Raw genomic sequence first — 22,573 nt, forward strand, 5'->3', positions numbered from 1 at the left:
CTGAGCTGCTAAATGAGTTCAACACAGTTTAGCATCAAATGAAACAAAAGGACGTGAGGATTTTAGGACAGTAGCTGAACAAACTTAAAACATATTGATGACTTTCGTATGAAAGTTATTGTCAACAAAACCAACGACTGTCTGACTGCCCTACTCTGTCTGTGGTACTTACCCACAATCCAATTTGCTCCCACTGAAAAGCCACAAACAATGCTGGTTGATAACATGGACAAGCACCATTATTGTTGATTTTGGTCTTTCCATTGGATTATTTGGCTAACACAATATCCCTAAGGCTATACTTTAGCTGCTACTAGCAGAACAAATCCAGATGTTGTCATGAACCGTCAGCGGCCACATTGCTTTGTGGGTAACGGAGGCACCCGAATGAAGGATGTCAGATTTAAGGCAGAGTAGGTTTCAGCACTGATGGTATTAATGATTGACTGAATAACCTTTTTGTTCTTTTACTAAATGTAATCCCAAATGTACATTTTTTACTGACTCACTGGAAACTACTCTTCACTCCTTGTCTAGGAAAACGTGTGATGAACACCAAGTTGCAGCAAAGCATACAAGCGCCCGTTTCCCCATTAATGGCCTCTGGACGACACGATGACTGACGTGAAAGTCTGTCCCACTGTCAGCGGGAACCCCCCTCCGCCCGAGGTCGTAAACCCCAAGAGTCCTGGCCGTGTAACCAATCAGCTGCACTTCCTGGAGAAGGTGGCGATCAAAGCTTTATGGAAGCATACCTTTTCGTGGCCCTTTCGCCAGCCAGTTGATGCAGTGACACTGCGTCTCCCAGTAAGTAATAAGATGGTTACTGCAGCATCATAGTGTGTTAGTGTTTGAACCTAAAGGAGGTCTTGTGGAGAGGTTCCATCAGCGCTTGGTGTAGTCATGAAAGTGTGTTTGTTGTCTTTCAGGACTATTACACAATCATAACAAAGCCTATGGATCTGGGCACTATTCAGAAGCGTCTTCAGAACAAATACTACTGGCAAGCACTTCAGTGCATACAGGACGTCAATACCATGTTCAACAACTGCTATGTGTACAATCGGGTAAGAGCATCCTGTTTGTGGCACTGTCTATCCCACCAACATGTTCGTACAACGGAATTTCAAACGGCCCAATAATAGACATACCAAATTAGCTGTGGGCAAGTTTTGTAATGTTAAAAGTAGGTCTGTGAACTGACCTGAATGCTTTTATTTCATTATAATCTATACCTTTTCTTTTCACAGCCTGGAGATGACATTGTTTTTATGGCACAGACTCTGGAGAAGCTTTTTTTGCAGCAAATGTCCACAATGCCTAAGGACGAGTGTGACATTACAGCTATCACGACAAAGGAGCCAGGGAAAGGGAGGAAGACCAATGCGGGTATCTTACACATTAACAGTCCCTAGATATGCTAAAGATGAGCTCCAATATACATATACAGTATATATATATATATATATATATATATATATATATATATATATATATATATATATACAGTATATATATATATATATACAGTATATATATATATATATATATATATATATATATATATATATATATATAGATATTGTATATATATATATATAGATATATATATAGATAGTATATATATATATATATAGATAGTATATATATATACTATCTATATATATATATATATATAGATAGTATATATATATACTATATATATATATATAGATAGTATATATATATACTATCTATATATATATATATATATATATAGATAGTATATATATATACAGTGTGTATATATATATATATATATATATATATAGATAGTATATATATATACAGTGTATGTATATATATATATATATATATATATATATATATAGATAGTATATATATATATATATATAGATAGTGTGTATATATATATATATATAGATAGTATATATATATAGATAGTATATATATATACTATATATATATATATATAGATAGTATATATATATACAGTGTATGTATATATATATATATATATATATATATATATATATATATATATATGCGTTCCACAATAAACACAAAAAGACATACAAATCTTCGCTTTTTACAATACGGGACCTTTAACTCTCCCAAACACGCACAAATATTGCCATGTTTGAACTTTGCAGTAATGTTGTGTGGATGCTAGTTGTGCTGCCTAATTTTAACAATTTCAAAATAATATCCAATTCCTGTGCATGTATTCCCTTTACCTGTTGTCCTGCAGGTGCTATGAAGCAGAGGTCCCAGGTCCCAGAGGTGTCTGAAGTTGTTCTCCAGCAGACCGTGACAGTCATTCCACCTGAAATGAGTCGGTTCATCCCACCCACCCAGCTCTCACACATTGATGCAACAGTGAGTATTTTATTGGTTTGCAAACAACTTGCACAGTAAACCAACTGGCTTTAAACAATGCAATCGAATGTCTGTAAGGGTGTGAAAACATGCACAGGTTACTTTGATTGGTTGTCGGAGTGTTTATGACAAGGTTCTGATGCTTGGCCTGTTATTTCAGTAAGATAAGAAACACAAATATGTTTTTTTTAAATCATAAATTATAAGTTTTCTCCATTTGAAAAAATAGGTAAAATAAACGTTTTTACTTTGGATTGTGATGCACCAGACCAGTAGTAGCTCGTTCTGTGGGCTGCAGTCATACCAGACTACAATACATGTTTATTTCATGTTCGACAAACTGTCTCTATTGCATGAAACCAGTGAGACTGGTAGTCTTCCACAGATTTGAGTCATTCACACGGCCAAATACTATTTGAACCAAACTTTTAAATGTCAAAATGCCAAATTATAAATTCTTTGTCCCGATGCTTTAACTTATGTCGTGATTTACCGTTCAAGTGCAACCTTTTATTCCTGAACATCCAGATTAAAAAAGGTTTTAAGAGGAAAGCGGACATCATGGCCTCCACCACCTCAGTCCTCACCAGTGGTGACGTCTCCCTCGCTGAGCATCATTCAGCACCGTGCGCGTTAGTCTCCAAGAGAGGCAGTCGAAGGCCCATCAAACCTCCGAAGAAGGACTTGCCAGCCTTGGAGGGCAAGAAGATCCGACTGGCCGATCAGCTCCGGTGCTGCGATGACATCCTGAAGGAGATGCTCTCAAAGAGACACTACGCATGTGCCTGGCCCTTTTACACCCCCGTCGATGCGGTCACGTTTGGCTTGCACGACTACCATGACATCATCAAGCAGCCTATGGACCTGAGCTTCATCAGGGTAAGATGATGATAATATATATTTCACACTTATTTCCAATGCAAGTCTGATCAGCTTTTCATGAAGTGTCATTTCCTCAGAGGAAGATGGATCAACGAGAGTATGTAAACGCAAAGGAATTTGGCGGCGATGTCCGACTGATGTTCTCCAACTGTTACAAATACAATCCACCAACGCATGAGGTGGTCGTCATGGCAAGGGCACTGCAGGTATAGATTCTATATGTTGTGTTTCCCACCAAAATGCATTCTGTGAGTCCTTACGGCCTAATACGTGTGCTGAATGTACTTTCCTCTACATACACAATTAGCAGACCCAATTTTTTGAAAGACTGTGAAACCTACATTGTTTACATCCATGTGTGCTTGCTAGCAGGCCCATTCCTCCTCGCCTTTTTTTGTTGGCACATTGCTACATCTCCTGGCATTTTACCACCACCAGCTGTTGACCAGTGGAATAGTATGCAACCATCTGCAGGACTGGGTATCACATTACCCTCACTCATAACTAACAGCATGGGGACCCATCAGCAATGCTTGTGGAACTTGTGGAACATCTGAAAATTCTTTGCAGATGTTCCACAAGTTTGGTTGAAATTAGCATAATTTTGCTCTGCAGTGAAGTAGCAGTTGGCTTTTTTATTATTACTTTTTTTTTAAATAACTGATTGCTATAAATGTAGATTTCATGGACCAAATAGTAGAGGTGAAATACTGCCCCCTCCCCATTTGTTAGGAGCAGATGGCTTCATGTTGCACATTGCACCTTTTTAAAGTCGTTAATATAATAACATATGATGTTTATTAGCATGAATATTTAGAATGAAAATATCTCCGTACGTTATACATGCTGTGAACACAGACATCATTCAGTGAATGGAAGTCGAAGCATTGGGGTCAATATTATCATTTCTGTTACTACTATAATAACCTTAGTGTTTGTATCAACAGCAAGTTTTCGAGGCCCGATATCTGAAGGTTCCCCAAGAAGAGCGTTGTCCCACACCTCATCAGCGAGTTGACAAGGGAAAGAAAGACCGAGTTCAGAGTTCTGCCTCTGAAAGCGAAAGCTCCTCAGAGGCAGAGAGTTCCTCCAGAGAGGTGACCACGCAGCTGGCCAATCTGGAGGAGCAGGTTGCTATACATTCATGCCTGTAACCGTGCAAATGGCTTTAGAGAAGTTATTCTTTCCGCTGCATTTGACCTAATTGGCCCATTGATGGCTGGCTTTTCAGTTGAAAGCTGTCCGTGACGAGGTGAAGACACTAACCCTGGTTAAACCTAAGAAGAAAGACCAGTTGAAAAAGGAAAAAAGAGCCAAAGAAAAGGATATCCGTCGACTAAAGCACAAGTTCTCAAAATACAAGTCTGTTGTCGAAAAAATGGCCAACCGCAAGAGCTCTACTTTGTAAGTTTTAATATGGTTTATATTTTGTATTGTTGAACCAAGCATTCCACATGTGCTAACATTGGATGTTTTTCTATCTATGTTGAGGCATGGCAGCAGACCCAACATTCACGGAGTGACTTTAACATGCGAGGACGACGCCTCATCAGTACCAGTCACCTACCAGGAGAAAAAACAGTTGAAATTGGACATCGACAAGCTGCCTGGTGACAAACTGGGCAATTTGGTGAACATCATTCATGCCAGGGAGTCCTTCATGCGAAGTTCCACTCTGGAGGAGATCGAGGTGGACTTTGAGGTGCTGAAGCCCTCCACACTGAGAGCCCTGCAGAGGTTTGTCGCAGCATGTCTGAGGAAGTGCAACGAGGAGACTCGCAGTAAGTACAGCTCAAACCTGCTTTGCTTAAAGCTAGAGTGCAGAACTTGTGAGATTCTTGTGGTGTTCACAGTGCGGGAATGTCACCACAGACTGTGGTACACTGAATAATACAGAGAGCTTTCCCTGGCGGTGGTAGGCTTATTCAGCATTTAAAATGACAATTAAGTGTCCAAAGCGTTTTTTTCCCAGTTGAAAATGCCCAGCTGGCAGTGCTTGAGAGCGTTATTGAGGCGCAGTGTTTTTTCCGCTGCTTTGGTTGCGTCTAGTTACGGCTAGTTGCTATGATGCGGAATATCATCAAAGGTAAAAATGTCAGCACAAGGATGAGTACTTGCTGTGGATGGAGTACGTAGGGAGAGAGGGCCTGCCGATCGATATGACCAATGGAGTTTTGTGGAGGAAACATCTCGGCAACAACCAGTTTCAGATCAACTTATTTATCCCACACAAAATTAGTTTGGTACAGTGCTCCAGACACGAGGACACCATAAAGTCCACAGTAAAAACATCGAAAAAAACAACACAAACAACAACAACAGGGCCGCAACATACTAATAAAACACATTCGACCTCGTCTTTGTGGTCGGCTGTTTGTCCCGCCCCTCCTCCACTGTGATTGGATGACTGGATGGTTGGTAAAAAGTGACAGTGACAAGTTCAGCGTTTTCCCCAGTAAAAAGTTTAAAATATTGTAATTCTCTGCAACCAGGAAAAGGCAGTATCGTGCAACGCTCAGCGCGGCACTCCCACGGCAACATTTTTTAATAATATGCTGGCCTCTTTTGTGGAAGCAGCTTCTATGGAGGGTTATTGTCTCTTCTGTCCTGCAGAAAACAAGCTGGTGAAGCCCACAGGAAGTTTGCCGACTGGCAAACTAAAGGATGCTGGGACATCACAGGTTGCCAACAAAGAGCAGCACTTGATTAAGAAAAAAAAGCCATTCGGTAAGATCTTAATTTGATTAACAATGTAATCGCCACAGTTACGCTTCCACATGTGACGCATTGAGTGTAAAAATGACCTTTTTGTTTTTTGTTACCAGCTAAAATCATGGCGGCTCCTGCCCTCGGCTGCCCTTCATACCTCAGTGAAATCAGCAGCAACAGCTCTGGCAGCAGCAGCAGTCATTCAAGCACGTCCAACAGCAGTGACTCTGAATCAGGTCAGCTGCTTCCCTCCTTAGCTCCTCACTTACCTAACGTTAGGGGGTTTTTTTGTGACAATGGAACCCAGTTAGCTTAGTTAAAAGTTATGTCAAATAGCAAACAAATTACTGATCTTAACATTACACAAGCATCCATGCTCACTGCTAGTCTTGTTCTGACCTCAATAGAAGCCTTGTCTGGGAACTTTGTTCTTTCATCTTTCAACCAACCACTTTGTACAACAACTTAAGAACTCATTAAAAATAGTTTGGACAATAGATATTTAAATATACAACATTTAATTGTCATGTGCGTGTCTTTCAGTGCCAAAAGCAAAGAAGACGAAAAGCAAAGACTCTTGCCAAAAGGTTAAGACGAAGGTAAGCTCAGTATTTGCTTCCTGTAATCGGTTTCATGGTGACATCTTCTTTCTGGTTAGAATGAAAAATAAGAATGCAATTTCTCCTTAAGTCAAAGGTGATTCGTGCTGCCAGTGGCAAGCGGATATCGGAGGCCAAAGACTCGACAAAAGCCTCGGTCAAGACTTGCCCGGCTTCTCTTGCTGTGCAGTCCTCGGTGACGGAAACCAGAGGACACCCAGCACACCGTGAGGAGCTGACTTTATCTCCTCCAGGTACTGCCTCCATGTATCCTTCATGTCCCTCAGCTAACAGGGAATTAAGAACTGTCAGATGGCACCAATACCTCCCAAAAACACTGAACTCCCAGAACTCTCATTGTTGGAATGCTGTTAAGTATTCCAACTGTTGTTATCCTGTTTCTTTATTGTTGGAATGCTGTTAAGCATTCCAACAGATTGGAACAGATTCCACAGATTTCCACATTTGATACAGAAGCCGTTAATTGAGAGGAAAACCAACTTTCTGCTCCATAGAGACCAATGTTAAATTTTGCTTCAAAAACATCTTCCACAGAACACGGTAACCCATTTCTAGATCTTTCCCCCCTCCTCCACCACACACACACACACGCCATTTTAAAATAAAAGCCCCACAGAATGAATCCTAACTGAAATGCTTGTGATGAGCCTGTCATTTAATAACCGGTTTGTGCTTATCTAACATTATGATTCTGTCTCCTCTCCCCAACACCCCACACCCCATTTCAAAATAAAAGCCCCAGAGAGTGAATTCTAACTGAACTGCTTGTGATGAAGCCTGTCATTTAATAACCTCTGTTTATGTGTGTCAAACATGATGATTATGTCTCCTCTACTGCTACTAATACTTATTCTGCTAATAATACTTCTACTACAACTTCTACTACTACTACAACAAATATCACTACTGCTGGAATTCTTTTAAGCTACAGAAACCGTTCGAATATCAAAATGTTCAGCTCTTTCAGGAGAGGGGTGACATAACTTCATATTTGTAATCTTTCAACTTTTTGAATTATTAAGCTTTTTGCAATTTTTTTAAAATTGGATATCTATTTTCAGCAATGTTTTTGAGATTCATTTCAGCTTTCAGCATTCCAACACATTTTCAGCAGGAAATGCATTTTCTAGTATTTCTAGTATTACTACTATGACTACTACTTCAACTTTTGCTGTTGCTACTATTACTACTACTGCTATTACTGCTACCATAAATATTATTACTACTACTATTGCTATTACTACCACTACTATTATTACTTATACCACAACTGCTAATACTGCTATTCCTGCTACTACCAGTACTAATACTACTACAGCTATTAGTACGACTGCTACTAGTACTACTGCTACTTCAAAAACTGACTTTACTACTACTACTACTACTACTTATTCTACTACTACTACTGTTATATAAAATACTACGACCACTACTACAGCTATTACTACGACTACTGATACTACTACTTCGACTACTTCTTCTAATTACTAATACTTCGACACCAACTTCTACTGCTACTACAAATATCACTACTGCTACAACTATTCAAATGCTACTAATACTTATACTGCTAATAATACTTCTACTACTACTACAACAAATATCACTACCGCTGGAATTCTTTTAAGCTACAGAAACCGTTCGAATATCAAAATGTTCAGCTCTTTCAGGAGAAGGGTGATATAACTTCATATTTTTAATCTTTCAACTTTTTGAATTATTAAGCTTTTGCAATTTTTTTTAAGTTGGATATCTATTTTCAGCAATGTTTTTGAGATTCATTTCAGCTTTCAGCATTCCAACACATTTTCAGCAGGAAATGCATTTTCTAGTTGAGATTCCTTCCTCCTCCCTCACTGATGTGGCTCCTCATCCATTGACCCTTACCCTTCCAATGCCTGTTCCCCTCAGGCCGCCCGTTCCCCTCTAAACATCCCATGTGCTCGGCGTCGGTCAGAAACAGAAGTTCAGGAAGTTTCACTCGCTCTCGTTCTAACAGGGCTGAGCAGGAAAGTTAAGGTCCAGTCAGTTAGCGCCCTTCTTGCTTTCCATCTCATGCTGCCTTCAGCTGAGCTAACTGTGCACTAGCTCTTGCTCTAATCCGTATGAAGGAGCAGTAGTTCCTTGCCTCTCACATGGTCGCCATGTGTTGAATATCAATATGTGCCCTTTTGCCGTTGACAGATCTGGCTGCCCTTTTATCCCCCATGACATCTCCGGCAGTTGTGCTGGACTGGACCGCCACCATATTTGAGGTGCTTCTGATGAAATGGCAACACTTCACACACACCCTTTTTTTTGATCATTCGAACTTTAAAAAAATGTTGTGACGCACATTTCTTGTGCTGAATCTTGTTACGAACTGCACCTTTTTTATTGTTATAACGACCTGAGTATCAATGAGATCATACAAGTCAGTTAATGTAGTGGTAAAGGTTCTACGTGTCATTCCTGCCTTACTGCTGACCGACTATCATTTTACAGTGATTAACCTAAAAGCCAACACATCCTGGTTGCTACTGAGTTCATGTTGTATTATACACCAGACCGAGTTGCATTTACAGGCCTCCCCTGGCTGTGCTTACAGAGCTGTTCGACAGTCGATCAACAGAAAGTCCCAGATCAAGTGCATCACAGTGCTCTTATAGAAAGTAGATGACGTTAAATTGTCGGAATCAAAAGTGTTGCTCCTCATTCAACTGGTTGCTCAAACAAATACATTGTCTCCATATTGCCAATGATTCTACAAATCCTTTTGCAGTGTCACTACTTCAGTGTTAACTTGTGTCAATTTATTTCTGACAACACTAAATTAGAAGTAATTGTACATTTCCAATGCTCCCTGGCAGTTTTTCTCTTTGTAGACTCATAATTGTAAGAAAAGTATTCAAGGGCTATCGGAACAAAGAAAGACACCAACAGGACCGTTCCTATACTAAGTCTTCTTCACGGTTTTATATCACGGATAGTTTTGTGATAGTCATAATGTTTCGGCTTGTTTGGACTTAAATATTTAGAAACCTAAAGATTTTTAAATGTTGAACTAAATCCTTTCAGCAGGGCCCGGTGCTGTCTCCTCTGAGAGTCGGCCCGGTGCTGTCCCCTCTGAGAGTCGGCCCAGTGCTGTCCCCTCTGAGAGACAGCCCACTGCAGTCCAAAGATGAGACCAGGTCCAGTAAGTCACTCCCAAGACCGCTACTCTGACATCACTATTTATATTTGTTAGGAATACTTTAGCGGGACACTTATTTTTATATGGATTGTGCCAGATTCCAGATACCCGGAGGATTTCCCTGACAGCTGGCTGACCAATGTGCCTTACACCCACACAGCCAGTAACTCTGCTAAAGAGGAAAAAAACCCAATTCCCAAAAAGGTCAGCATTGTTTTACCTGAGTAACATGTTGTGGTGCATTCACATGCTCTTCAGAAGCTCCCATTGTTCATGAGCATGAAGTCGTAATGTGGACACAACATAGAGGTCTACAGAGATGTATTTTACTGCTCAGAGCGTTTAAACTTTGAACCTGAACACATTTGGCGCCACCAGTTCCCACCTCTCTTGAGATGGACAAATGAACACGGTGATTTGTCTTGTGTAGGACATTGTTCTGAAAAATGCTGAGTCTTGGGCGAAACTGGTGCAGCACTCAGTCACTGCGACTGCAATCAAGTCCTCAAAGGAGAGCTTCCAGAAGTTCCGTAGGGCTGCCATAAAGAAGGAAGAACGCGAACAAGCCCTGAAGAAGACAGAGTCGCCGGTGGACCGGGAGAGAGAGCTGGCCCGCAGGAAGGAGCAAGAACGCCGCAGACGAGAGGCTGTGAGAACCCTCGGCCATGTTTCAGGGTTATGTTGTTGTTCTGGTGGGAAACGGCTTTCTAACAACTGTCCTGTGGTTAATTTTTCTCTCTTCGTAGATGTATGGTATTGACATGACTCGGCAGCGGGACATCATGACTTCATTTGAACTGAACCTGGACTAAAAGACTCGGCGACTAGCTCCAGCTGCTGCTTCTTTCTCGGGCACAAAAGACAACTTCAACATCAACCATATGCACGTCCCTGAGACTAGAAAATAAAACGGTAAACAGCTGATGCACTGTTGAATTGGAGATGATTGGGGTGTCGCACTGTCAGACTTAATACCTGGAGGTAATCTGTACAGCGTGTTTTTCTGTTCTGTTCGTGTGGATGAGTCTTCCTGCTGCTGACAGTTGTGTATGACGAGCTAATTCATGCATTCATACACTGAAGTTCAAACGCCACCTTGTCTAGTTTGCTGAAATGTGTAGTTTAGTTCTTCTGCTACGTTATTCCATTTGATGAACCCTTACCACCAGTTTTCAGTTCACCCAGACTCTAAAGTCGACTTGATGTCGACAAAACAGCCGTTTATATATTTACGTTACATGCACATATGACTTGTTTTGTTGTTGTCATTGCACAAAAGTAAATACAAGTTTTGAATAGAAGGTGGGTAGGGTCTCGTCAAGAGTTTCCAGTGTTGAACTGAAGTTAATGTCAGTTCCTTATTTGCCTGACTACTTGAAAGGTACACGCACTGCACTTTGTTCATACAGTTCTGGCTGTTCCAAAGTTGTGTTTGGAGATTATCAACATGTTCTGTATGTAACGTTTGTATATGCTGAATAAATAAGAATTTCTTTCTTTATTCTTTTTTTTTTTTACTCAAAATAATAAAATTATTTTCACTAAGCGATCTTTATCACTTCATGACTATATATCACTATATGTGTGTGTGTATATATTTATTGATATATATAAATTAGTGATATACACGCTAACAATAGCTCTACCTTTATGCCTGTATTTTGTAATTTATTAAAAGCATTTTGATCATTTCAATTAACCAGACTGCTGGTAGCCTGCAAGGGAAAATATAACCCTTTCTTTGTACACTATTTGAATCATTCATGTGATGATATTACTTATTCATGAATTCAGTTACATTTGTGCCTCATTTGGGCAGCTTTGTGGCTCCATATTTGGGCAAACGAAGAGTACAGCGGTTTTAGTCTGTTGCATGTGCAGTCACGTGAGGGATTAAGGTATAATCTGAAATTGGTTAACTGGTTTACAGCGTGCTGCGTTATCTCGTCTCGACTTGTGTTTTCTAACACAATCAGAGGTTCACTGATGAAGCCTCACCTGTGAGTGCAGCTGATTAAAGGGGAGGCAAACACATTGTTCTTTTGTTTGTCATGGTCATGAGATTTTGGGCTACTTCACTTCCATAACGTGTCTTCTGTCAGACTGGTGCAGAAAACATCCAGGATACACGTTTAGGTCTTTGTCTTATGCTTTTGTCGATTTGCGTCTGTAGCGTTGAATTCACCACAAGTTTATACATGAATACCTAATTTGCATAATTAAACATATATTTTCAGAGAACTTGTAATACAAAAAATCAGAGAAGAAAAAAGTCTTAATGTAGCTAGGTAATCAATTGGAAGTGTCATGTCCACATCTATATTTTTTACCTGCGTGTCTCTCTTGTGTATGAATGATGCCCGATAGACATCCGTCACAGCACGGCTGTTAATTAAGGCCGCCGAGCAGCCGCTCATTACTCATTGATTGATATACGAGCACGTGCACGCTGTCTTTTGTTGCCATAAGAGCGGCGTGACGCCCCGGTGCTTTGCAGGGATTTGTTTTCTTCTCCAGGCTTCCTCTCGCGCCCAGCGCCTCCCGACTGCGCTCGAATCGCCGCAACGCGCTTTTTCAGACTTGCCTTGTTCAGTCAACAACAAGAACATCGCCGTCTCCCGCTAAACGGCCGCCGCTGCGCTGTCACACGCAAGCGTGACATCTGACGCGATGGCTCTCGCCGCCTTTCCCATTCAACCGTTTGTCGGGATCCTCCCTTCAGCCAGTCGTGCGTATGCGCTGGTAAGCGACACAACGGCATCGTGAGCTTTTTTTCAGAAAACAGAAACCAGCGATTAACAGAAGCCAATGGTAACTTGATCCGTGTTGATTTGTTTTTGTTTTCCTGCGGCAATGTAAAGATGGCGAGAGTGCTCCACAACTTGCTGTTATTTCTCATCCGACTTGCGCTGAAAATCCGAGTTTCGGGGTACTGGTCCCTGATCTACGGTTACTGTGCGCTCTGCACCATCGTGGCCCTGCTGAAACTTTGGTGGAACATCGTGTTGAGGCCGACGGCAACCTTCCAATGGTCGATTCGTGAAACTCCCCCGGCTTGTCTGAATGACACGTCCTTGGGAACCCACTGTTATGTTAGGATCAAGGTAAGACGCGTGCACTTGGACACTGAAAGGTGTGTGTGTGTGTGTCTTGCATGCTAGGGTGTTCACATGTAAAATTGTACAACACCTTGCCCGCCGTGTCGCAGTCGTGCACAGACACACAGGCCTGATCTTTGAGCAGATCATCCGGCGTCTGTTTATTTTTTGAGACGTTTTTTTGTCCGCTGCGCTCAGGTGGTGCTGAAAGAACAGCTCCTCCGCCTCAACGTGCGGCGAGCTGCCAGCCACGAACAACCTTTATGTCTTCACGGTTCTGTGATTAAATACCAAGGCATGCATGTTACACACAGGAAAACAACAAAAACTATCTGCCTGTCCGTTTTGTCAGAATTATGTATCATTAACTGGGTAAGGAAAGAAGCGATACAGCAATATAAACATTGAAATTCAAAGTCCTGCATCTAAAATACAGGGGTATTATCATCAGCATTATGAAGTACCAAAAGTACTCACTATTCATTTACTGTTATATGACATGTATTGGATTATTGAGGTCTTAAAATTAAGCGTTTTTAAATGTCGTGGGCGGTCCAGGGTGAGCTCATTTGAATTACTGTATTCTCTGTTGGACGGTTTAACCTATAACAGTGCATGATGTAACAGGTAATATGCTGATGTAAAATCTTGTTTGCAAAGTAACCACTTTACTGTATATAATGCAGCCATAAGGACAATATACCCCTCTTAAATGTTGCAAAGTATGGAACAAAGTAGCAGAAAATGTTCAAGCAATACTTTAAAACAGTACACAAGTAGTAGGCTCGAGTTAATGCATTGATTTGCATTTTTCTGTCCAGTGCTATTTTATCCATAACTTTAGCTCTCAGCCAAAGCTTTCGTAAGAGCAGTGAATCCTGTTTGATTTGATTCATGATTGATACGTTGCATGCAGATGAAGCTAAACAAGGGATGACTTGTAGAAAGTTGACTTTCTTTTAAGATATATGCAGGTAAAGTCGGATATAATAAGCACGGTCAAGACAAAGAAAAGAGGGGGGGGGAAGGCTGCTGTAGCAAATAATGTGTCCATGCACAAGCCATGCATCACCGCATCTCCAGTGTCTATCGCTCCTCAATGGACATGTCCATTCATCGTCCGGGGATGTCCATTAAGCATGATTTAGAAAATATATAATAAGCTCATTTTCTGTTTATTGGGATTTGTTTGTCTATCCGCTTAGTTTAGTGTGTAACAATTATATCACACCTAAATTATCAATCAAAGCAGGCTATTTGTATGTCTGCAAACACTTCTAGATGTCATTAAGCACCCCCCCCCCCCCCCCCCCCCCCACCCCACACACACAGACACGCACAACATCACAAGATTGTGACTGTTATGTGTTCAATTACAAGTAAATAAGCCTATTCCTGTATTGTTTTTCTGATAATGACATGATTGTAACACCTACTTTCAATGCAGCTTCACTCAGCAATAGTCATTTAAAAATGCTGACTTGTTTCCCACTAAGTGACCATACGGTGGTTAAGACTGGACGTCTGTGCGTATATAAAAAGTGTGTTTTATTTTTCTGCCAGGAGTCTGGCCTCAGGTTCCACTATGTTGCTGCTGGAGAGAGAGGAAAGCCACTCATGCTGTTTTTACACGGCTTCCCTGAGTTCTGGTAGGTCAAAGAAAAAGAAGAAATCAGTGTGTGTGTGTGTGTGGGGGGGGGGGGGGGGGGCAGCTCACAACCCCAACTGTAAGGTTACGTTTGTTCAGTTGCTTGGTGTTTGTTACATCGGTCCCCTCTCCAACAATTTCCCCCCTTGACTATATTCTTTAGCCGTCACCTTTCGGTTGCACTGGTAAATGTCAGCAGCCTTTCTGTGAAGAGTCCTCATTCGTTATTTGCCATCGGGGGTAAAAAAAAAGAAGAAGGTCCAAAGCATTCAAGATCTCTTCCTCCTGATATGAAATGGAAGAGAGAGGGTAAAATAAATGGTGTTGAGCGCTGCTCCTGGATCGAGGCCAAAGAGGTTGTCAAGAGCTATAAAGCCCGTCCATATCTCTAACATACTATCTAAGCTGCTGACAGGACAGGGATTAATTAACGGGAGAGGGGAGCTCTTTCTGCTTCACTTCCCGTACACTCGTCACGGGATTGATGAACTGTGCAGAGAGTGACACGGTCGGGCAGAACTCTTTTTAACACTTTCTGGAAAAAAAAACGGGCTAATTCCCTCTGAGAAATGAGAAAGAGGTGCGTCGGCGTGTGTCGGAGGGAGGGCGGATGGGGTTCTGAGGGGCTTACTTTGCTTTAAACCTCATCTATATTCTAAGATCTGAGGGTACAGTGCTGGGGTCTTATACTGACTCATCAGAATCACAGTCAGGGCTCTGCATCCTGCCTCCCCGCAATGGGAGGTGGGGGGGGGGGGGGGGGGTGGGGGTGGGGGAGGGATCTCAGTCTGGATGAGGAGCCTCTGCAGCAGACAAGATCTTCAATTCATCCCAGTCCACATGATCAGTGGGCGGATTACAATCTGAAACAATTGATATTATGCTGCGGCGACTTTCTTGCTTGAAAGAAAGCTGAGTGGTTTAAAACAAAGTTATTGCTGTTATTTTGTAACTTTCTCAAAGTTGTATGATAGAAGAGTTTAAAGGGGCACCCCACCAATTTTGCACATCACGCTTAGTTGAATCGTCACAGGGAGTACTGCTCAGTGACGTCACCGGGGTTATCTGGGTTTGGGCTCAGAGACTCTTGTTTGGAGAAAAGTTTAACGAAAAGCCTGTTTGAGTTGGAAAGACATGAACCCGGAAGGAAGGAATAAATGAAAGACACTATTGAATTGCATCATGGGTAATGTAGGAACCAATGATTTGGGGGTTTGACCCCATTATAGAGACTAAAAGTCTGGATATCTCAACTTCTGCTGCATCGTTTTGGGCAATTCTTTCTGAATCGGTCTCTTGCAAGTTCCCCAACTGCAATACAAAAGTCACTGGAGTACCCCTTTAAAGTGTGCAAGTAATCTAAATAAATAAGTCATCTTGACATCTGTTTGTGTGCCTCAGGTTCTCCTGGCGCTACCAGCTGCGCGAGTTCAAGAGTGAATTCCGCGTGGTGGCCGTCGACATGCGGGGCTACGGGGAGTCCGACCTGCCGCTCTCCGCCGAAAGTTATCGCTTCGACAACCTGGTCACCGACGTCAAGGACATCGTGGAGTACTTAGGTGAGAGGACGCGGGCCAACTGTGCGCCTGCGATCTTAAAATAACTCCAGTGGACGCTGCAGTCTCCAGTCAAAAAATAAACTTGTTTATCAGTCTTAAGGTGTGGGCCCTCCCTCAGGCCTGCAGCATGGCATGACAAACTTCCTGTGACTCATTCATGCTGAACATGGCACGTTGTGCAGATACAGAGCCCACAGCCCCGCTGACTGCATGCTACCACTAGCAGGACAGCCATAGCCCGGGGCTGTCTTCACACACACAAGCAACCACTAATGATTATCTGGCCAGAGTGACATTTTTATACTGGCCAGCATATCACAGTTGTTGCACTGCTTACAGGATAATAACCTGTCTTAGCATTGGCATGTCATTAAAGGTGCTGATGACGGGCTAATTCAGTACTGGTTCCTCCTTCACACCTGTCACCTCATATTCCAGTGTGGCACAGTCAGGCTACAGTTTTAGTGCCAATTACTAGAAAACTGAAATCATTTAGATGGTCAGGGCTTGAGTTTTGCTACCCATTCCCACTATCCTCACCCAATTATAATAAACTTCCCCAGTTTGTGAAAAACGGACAGGAGCACCAGCATGGGAGCAAAGCAGTGTACTGCTGTGGACGGAAGGGAAGCAGCAAAATGTGTTTTCGACACCTTAGAATATGTTCACAGTTTACCTCGCTGCCAGCCGTTCCTGTCCAGCAGGGAACTGAAGCTGTTGTATCTATCTATGCTCTCTTCTAAGCCACCAGACTCCCTTTACAAAAACAGTGAGTTCACAGCTCTAACGCTGCCTCCATCGGTCAGTTTGTTCCCGTCACTATGTGACTTCGGTGAATCTGAACGAGCTTTTTTAAAACACTAAAGTTACACAACAACACAAACTAACTGATTGTCAATGTTGGGCGATCTATTTGGAAAGTGTCGTGAGTGAAGCTACCAGTTACTCTGCATTAAATGAAGCGTCACTACACTGAAGCTCCTCCCCCGAGAAATAGCAAGCTACGCTATGCAACAACATGGATAAAGGTAGTTTAACTACATCGAAGCAAGTTATTTTCAACTAGATTGAACCAACTTCACTCCGAGTCATTGCTATTTATGTAAAAATATATAATATAAATATATACAATCCTTAAATGATATTATAATTGATGATATAATGTAAATGAGTTTAAAACACAATATACATGATCAATGCACACTTCATTCTGAGGCTTAGAGAGCATAGGTAACGGCTTTAGTTCCATGTTTTGCTACTGTAGCTAATACACTGACTGTGGATGAGTGCCTCATTCAACCCCTCTTCAAAACACCCAAACTCTCTAATGGCAATATTTCACACATTCTTCATATGTGATGTTTTTGTAATCGTACTATGTTGTTGTGGCAAATGTGCTCGCAAACAGTTGCTTCTTTACACATTGTACGTGTTGCATGACATCCAGCATCGTAAGCATTTATTTGAAGTTGTGTTGATGTCTATCTGGCACATTTAAGTCCGGTGTTCAGGAGTTTGGTGCTGGGCTGGGTTTTGAGCATTTGTTTCACTACAAACAACTGGCTGTCTGAAACGGAATTGATTTAGTTTATAAAACCCCAAAAATGAGCTGAAAGCACATTGCAGCCAATGATTCCCTCAATGGTCATTTGAGTGGAAGTGGGAGGCTCTCATTGATCGCATGATAACTGCTGTACTCTGATCTGTGATTGGACTATGGGGCAATTGTTTTACACCATGCTCATTGAGCCCACATGGTCCACATTACGGTCAGCTAATGGGGCTACACCAATCAGAGGTTTGGCCTTTAACCGTGCATGGCATGTAGCATTGCCCTTTTCATGGCCACAGCAACCATCGGTGCTGACAGCGAACACTAAAATGCCGGCAGCAGAAACGGCAACGGCCCTTTCCAAAAGTGGCTCCCGGACTTGGCTTATATGACGATCCCTTGTGAAGAACATGTGATATCGATGTTGAGATGAGGCTTGCTGGTGTGATTCATACCGGTGGTTGTAAATGGCACCAGCAAAGGTAAGAGGATTAGTTTGTAGTCATTGGAACAGTAATGTGATCAGAATCCCCTCAGACTGATGCCCTGACCTTGATCTGCATTTGGCTGTATGTCATGAAATACATCCATTTGATGGGCGTAAATGTCCTCCTGAGGGAGGCAGCCAGCCAGCAAGAAAGAAGTGAGAACAGTATTGATTTCCAGGCACTGAGTTATTCTGCTACAATACCTTGTTTGTTTGTTTTGCTTCCAAGGATACAACAGATGTTGCCTTGTTGGCCACGACTGGGGTGGGACCGTAGCGTGGCTGTTTGCCATTCACTACCCGGAGATGGTGACGAAACTCATCGTCCTGAACAGCCCCCATCCTTCTGTGTTCACAGGTATGACTTTGACAACATGCAAACGAACGGATCCCCACATGGCATTCTTTATGTTGTGAACGAAAAGCAATGTTCTTCATGCTAATTGGAGAGACTCGGGTTTGGCTTTTGGATTATTACTGTAATTATTATTATGATTAATTAGGAAGTATCATGACTCCAGCACCGTGTTTGCATCCGTCTGGCAAATCCTCTTCTGCCTTCGGGGGAAGTTGACGAGAAGCTAATTACAGGAGGCTAATGGGAAGCCGGAACAGCTGGTTAAACCGAAAAGTCGTTGAGAGTGATCTCGCCCACGACCCCGCAGCCAGTGTGCGCAAACCCGGCCTTGAATTACCGTCGTGGAACGGCTGAACTTCTCTCCTCTCCTCCAGATTACGCTCTGCGTCACCCCAGCCAGCTGCTGAAATCCAGCCACTTCTTCTTCTTCCAGCTGCCCCGCTTCCCGGAGCTCATGCTCTCCATCAACGATTTCAAGGTGGGCTGTTGTGTGTGTGTGGGCTTAAGCGCTTTCAAGGTCAAGTGTGTGTGTGTGTCTGGGTGCATTGTGTGTGCAAGCGCGCATGCTCGTATGCATGTGTGTTGGTGTTTTGTTGCGTGTTATTATTTTAAGGGTCCTGATGTTTGTTGTTGTCAACAAATGATGTAATTATAATAATTATTCAATTATAGATTATTACCAAATCATATGTTAAACTGGATAAGGGAGTTTTTCCCCACAAACAAGGCTGTTGAGAAGAGAGCCAGATAAAACTCAGTGGCGCGCTGTGGGGACATTCTGAGGAAACAAAATAGATGCATATTGCTGGAATACAACACGCCACACATGATGCAGCTTTCGGCTTAACTTAATTGTTGTTTGCATTAAAATTTGCCCCAAATTTAGTCTCGTTATTCACAGTAATTCAACTTAATCCTCAGTTTTGTTAACATGTGCACAGTGCAAGTTTACCAGACAGTTTGGGGTTTTAGAACTGCTTATAGGTGATACCACGATGTGATATGATGTGGTTAAATGGATACATGTGAACCTAAAGCTAGCTCCCGGGAGCTGCTTAGCTTAGCATGAAGACCTGAAGCCGGGGGAAACGACCAATGAACACGTTGTATTTCATTTGTTTACTCAAACCATTTCATTTTCTCAGATCTAAAAGATTTGCATGGCCTTTCAAATTGAATGTAATGTTCAAAGTGTTGACGTAGTTTAGATATTTGCTTATCAGATGCACTATTGGGTGATGTCGGTGTGTGCCCGTGTTGGAGTTTTCAGAGGTAAACACACAGCATGTAATGTTGTGGAGCCAGCAGTATAAAACCAGAGTGCCGGAGCTGCAACCGAAGGTCACGGGGACCGATTTCACCGCTGAAGCACCTTTCCTGACTCGGCTGTAAATGTTTTCTCGATCAAACGGTACCAGTCGCATGAATTCACCCCAGTGCTTTTTGCCGTCTCTGCTCTAGGCTCTGAAGGCCTTGTTCACCAGCCGCAACACGGGGATCGGAAGGAAAGGCCGATGGCTCACCGCCGAGGACTTGGAGGCCTATCTGTATGCACTCTCACAGCCGGGAGCTCTGACCGGAGCCCTCAACTATTACAGGAATGTCTTCAGGTGGGGGATACTTTACTCACCGAAACATGGAGCCCGTCAAAGGCTGTTTTTTTCCGGACGTTTTTACAAAGATTTGGAGGAAGCGTTCCGATCTACATTACGGTCGGAGCGCTGAAGTGGCAGAACACAAGGCCGCAATGCTCAAATATCATTGACACACATCGTACAGTGGATCAAAGAAAAATATCAGTGCATGTATTTTGGACATGTGAACTGCACATGCATGGCTGAGCGCGCCATCTGCTCCCTTCTCAAGTAATGAGTTATCTCAGAATAGCTTTTATGTGCTTATGTAAAAGAGATTTCAATGACCCATGGCCAATTAGTCTCTCCACCAGCACATATTCTGTACCGAAAGAGCTAGGGACACAAATACGTGAACACACGCAACATCTAGCCGTACATTTGAGATATATATATATATATATATATATATATATATATATATATATATATATATATATATATATATATATATATATATATATATATATATATATATATATATATATATATATATATATATATATATATATATATATATATATATATATATATATATATATATATATATATATAAATAAATAATCGGGGGTAAGGGGACATTTGGGGTGAGACATAGAGCAGCATGAAATTCATAATGTTAAAAGAGAAATGCCCATTAACGAGCAATTCTGAAGATCCCATTTCAGAAGTGTTGCTTTAAATGTTTGTAGTAGCTTAAGAGTAACAAACACGTGACAGTAGTAGCTAACCCTGCTAATTATATTATCAAATTGTAGATATTGACTTTACTGTCCATAATTACTTCTGTTTTTTATGTTTGTAAGATCAATTTTCCCTTTTAAAATCTCTCATGAAAGAACCTTTTGGATGCACTCAGGTTTTTTCTTCTTCTCTTTCCTCTCCTCAGCTCCCTCCCCCTCACTCGGAATCATGTCAGGTCTCCGGTGCTGCTGCTGTGGGGCGAGCGGGACGCCTTCTTGGAGCAGGAAATGGCCGAGTCATGCCGCCTGTACATCCGGAATCACTTCCGTCTCAACATCATTTCTGGGGCCAGTCACTGGCTGCAGCAGGACCAGCCGGATATTGTGAACACCCTCATATGGACCTTCCTCAAGGAGGGAGAGGGACGCAAAAGCTACAGGAACTAAATCCACAGCCAGGCCTCCCCCCACCCCCCCCACGCTTGCCACACCCGGAAGCCTGGAATATGCCGAGTGACATCGTGAAAATGCAATCATTCTTTAAATCTCTCACATTTCAAATATATTTTTTAAAGAATTCTGCAGTAGAGGAAAGAATCAAAGCACACTTCACTGGAGAGGACACTGAGCAGCATGTGTGACACATTCAAGAGTTTTTTTGCACATGACACCCGCCTTAAAGTTCGTCGGTTACAGCATTACAAAATGTGTGGCAAAATCTCCTTGTGACTTGTGTTGTGTGGTGCCTTTTTAACTGTTCGAGTTGTCGCCGTTGTAAAGATGTCCTGAGAGACCGGGATGCGGTGTCGTCCTGCTATACTTGTGCCCTTCACCGGGTCGCTCCACTCTCCCTCTGGGAGGCGTGACTCTCCCTCTCCCTTTATCAGGTCGTGTTGTATGGAGGAGTTTTCTTTTTTTGTATTTTGTTTTTCCTCAGAGATACTCAAATGTAGAGAATGTTGTTACCTTGATCTTCCTGTATAGAAATGTGGTTGACCATTGTACTCTTTTTGTATCTATTCCTACACACTGCATTTTGAAATTCACTGAGCCAAGTCTACACCATTTGATTTTATAAATAAACTAAGTGTCAATCTGTTGGACCACACTGCTCTTTATTTAAGGGGATGATAACGGTGGTGTGTGTGAAGCTGTGCGGCGTGCCCTAATGTCCCCATGTGTTTACTGCCGTCTCTGCGCTGTCACGCCGAGCTCTTACGCAGAACAGATGAAAACACCAGAAATAGTAATGGACGTGCTGTTAAATATAGCACAGAGCTGAGTGACAGAGCAGTTATTTTGGGTCGTCTCAGTAGAACAAACATTTAGATGTTTTTTTTTAGATTCATATTCCCTCTCGACGTGGCTTCATGCACAGAATTGTTGATGTGGAATTACACTGAGGTGCGTATTCATCAGTCTTACTTAAACAGGTTTTTTTTAGTGCTGTGCCTGCACACAACAGCGCACACACACACACACAGACGGCTGAGCTTTTTAGAGAAGAGATCATTGCCATGCATGATTATGTCTGTTTCAAACTAGCATAAACGATATAAATCATTCTAGATTGTTTTCCTTTTTAGTGGCTTATTCTATTATTTACAAAGCGTTAGTGAATTAACTATTAATGGACCCATTCGTTTCAAGTATGCCTTAGGAAAGTTGTAAAATCAATATTGCACCAAATCACTCTGCAGTATATCTCATTGTCCAACCAGATTTGACTTCTGTGTTTGTTTAATGCTGATTCAAACATTTGCACTGACATCAGAGGTTAAGAGCAATGATG

General features: G+C 42.0%; 2 protein-coding genes across 2 annotated transcripts; both read left to right on the plus strand.

Moving 5' to 3' along the window:
* Nucleotides 1-615: 615 nt before the first annotated feature.
* On the plus strand, nt 616-10,574 carry brdt (bromodomain, testis-specific; the record flags this gene model as incomplete). The annotated part of the gene is made up of 18 exons (XM_079266605.1): nt 616-807; nt 930-1,067; nt 1,251-1,389; nt 2,252-2,379; nt 2,908-3,258; nt 3,339-3,467; nt 4,209-4,391; nt 4,493-4,665; nt 4,753-5,042; nt 5,875-5,988; nt 6,087-6,206; nt 6,514-6,569; nt 6,661-6,823; nt 8,775-8,845; nt 9,648-9,765; nt 9,860-9,966; nt 10,193-10,411; nt 10,509-10,574. 18 exons carry the CDS (start codon nt 616-618, stop codon nt 10,572-10,574), a joined length of 2,757 nt encoding a protein of 918 aa, XP_079122731.1.
* A 2,049-nt stretch (nt 10,575-12,623) lies between these two features.
* ephx4 (epoxide hydrolase 4) lies at nt 12,624-21,228 on the plus strand (the record flags this gene model as incomplete). The annotated part of the gene is made up of 7 exons (XM_079267071.1): nt 12,624-12,866; nt 14,424-14,509; nt 15,910-16,067; nt 18,336-18,464; nt 18,839-18,942; nt 19,926-20,074; nt 20,988-21,228. 7 exons carry the CDS (start codon nt 12,624-12,626, stop codon nt 21,226-21,228), a joined length of 1,110 nt encoding a protein of 369 aa, XP_079123197.1.
* Nucleotides 21,229-22,573: the final 1,345 nt, after the last annotated feature.

This window comes from Melanostigma gelatinosum, assembly GCF_949748355.1.
Source record: "Melanostigma gelatinosum genome assembly, chromosome: 4".
Lineage (NCBI taxonomy): Eukaryota > Metazoa > Chordata > Actinopteri > Perciformes > Zoarcidae > Melanostigma > Melanostigma gelatinosum.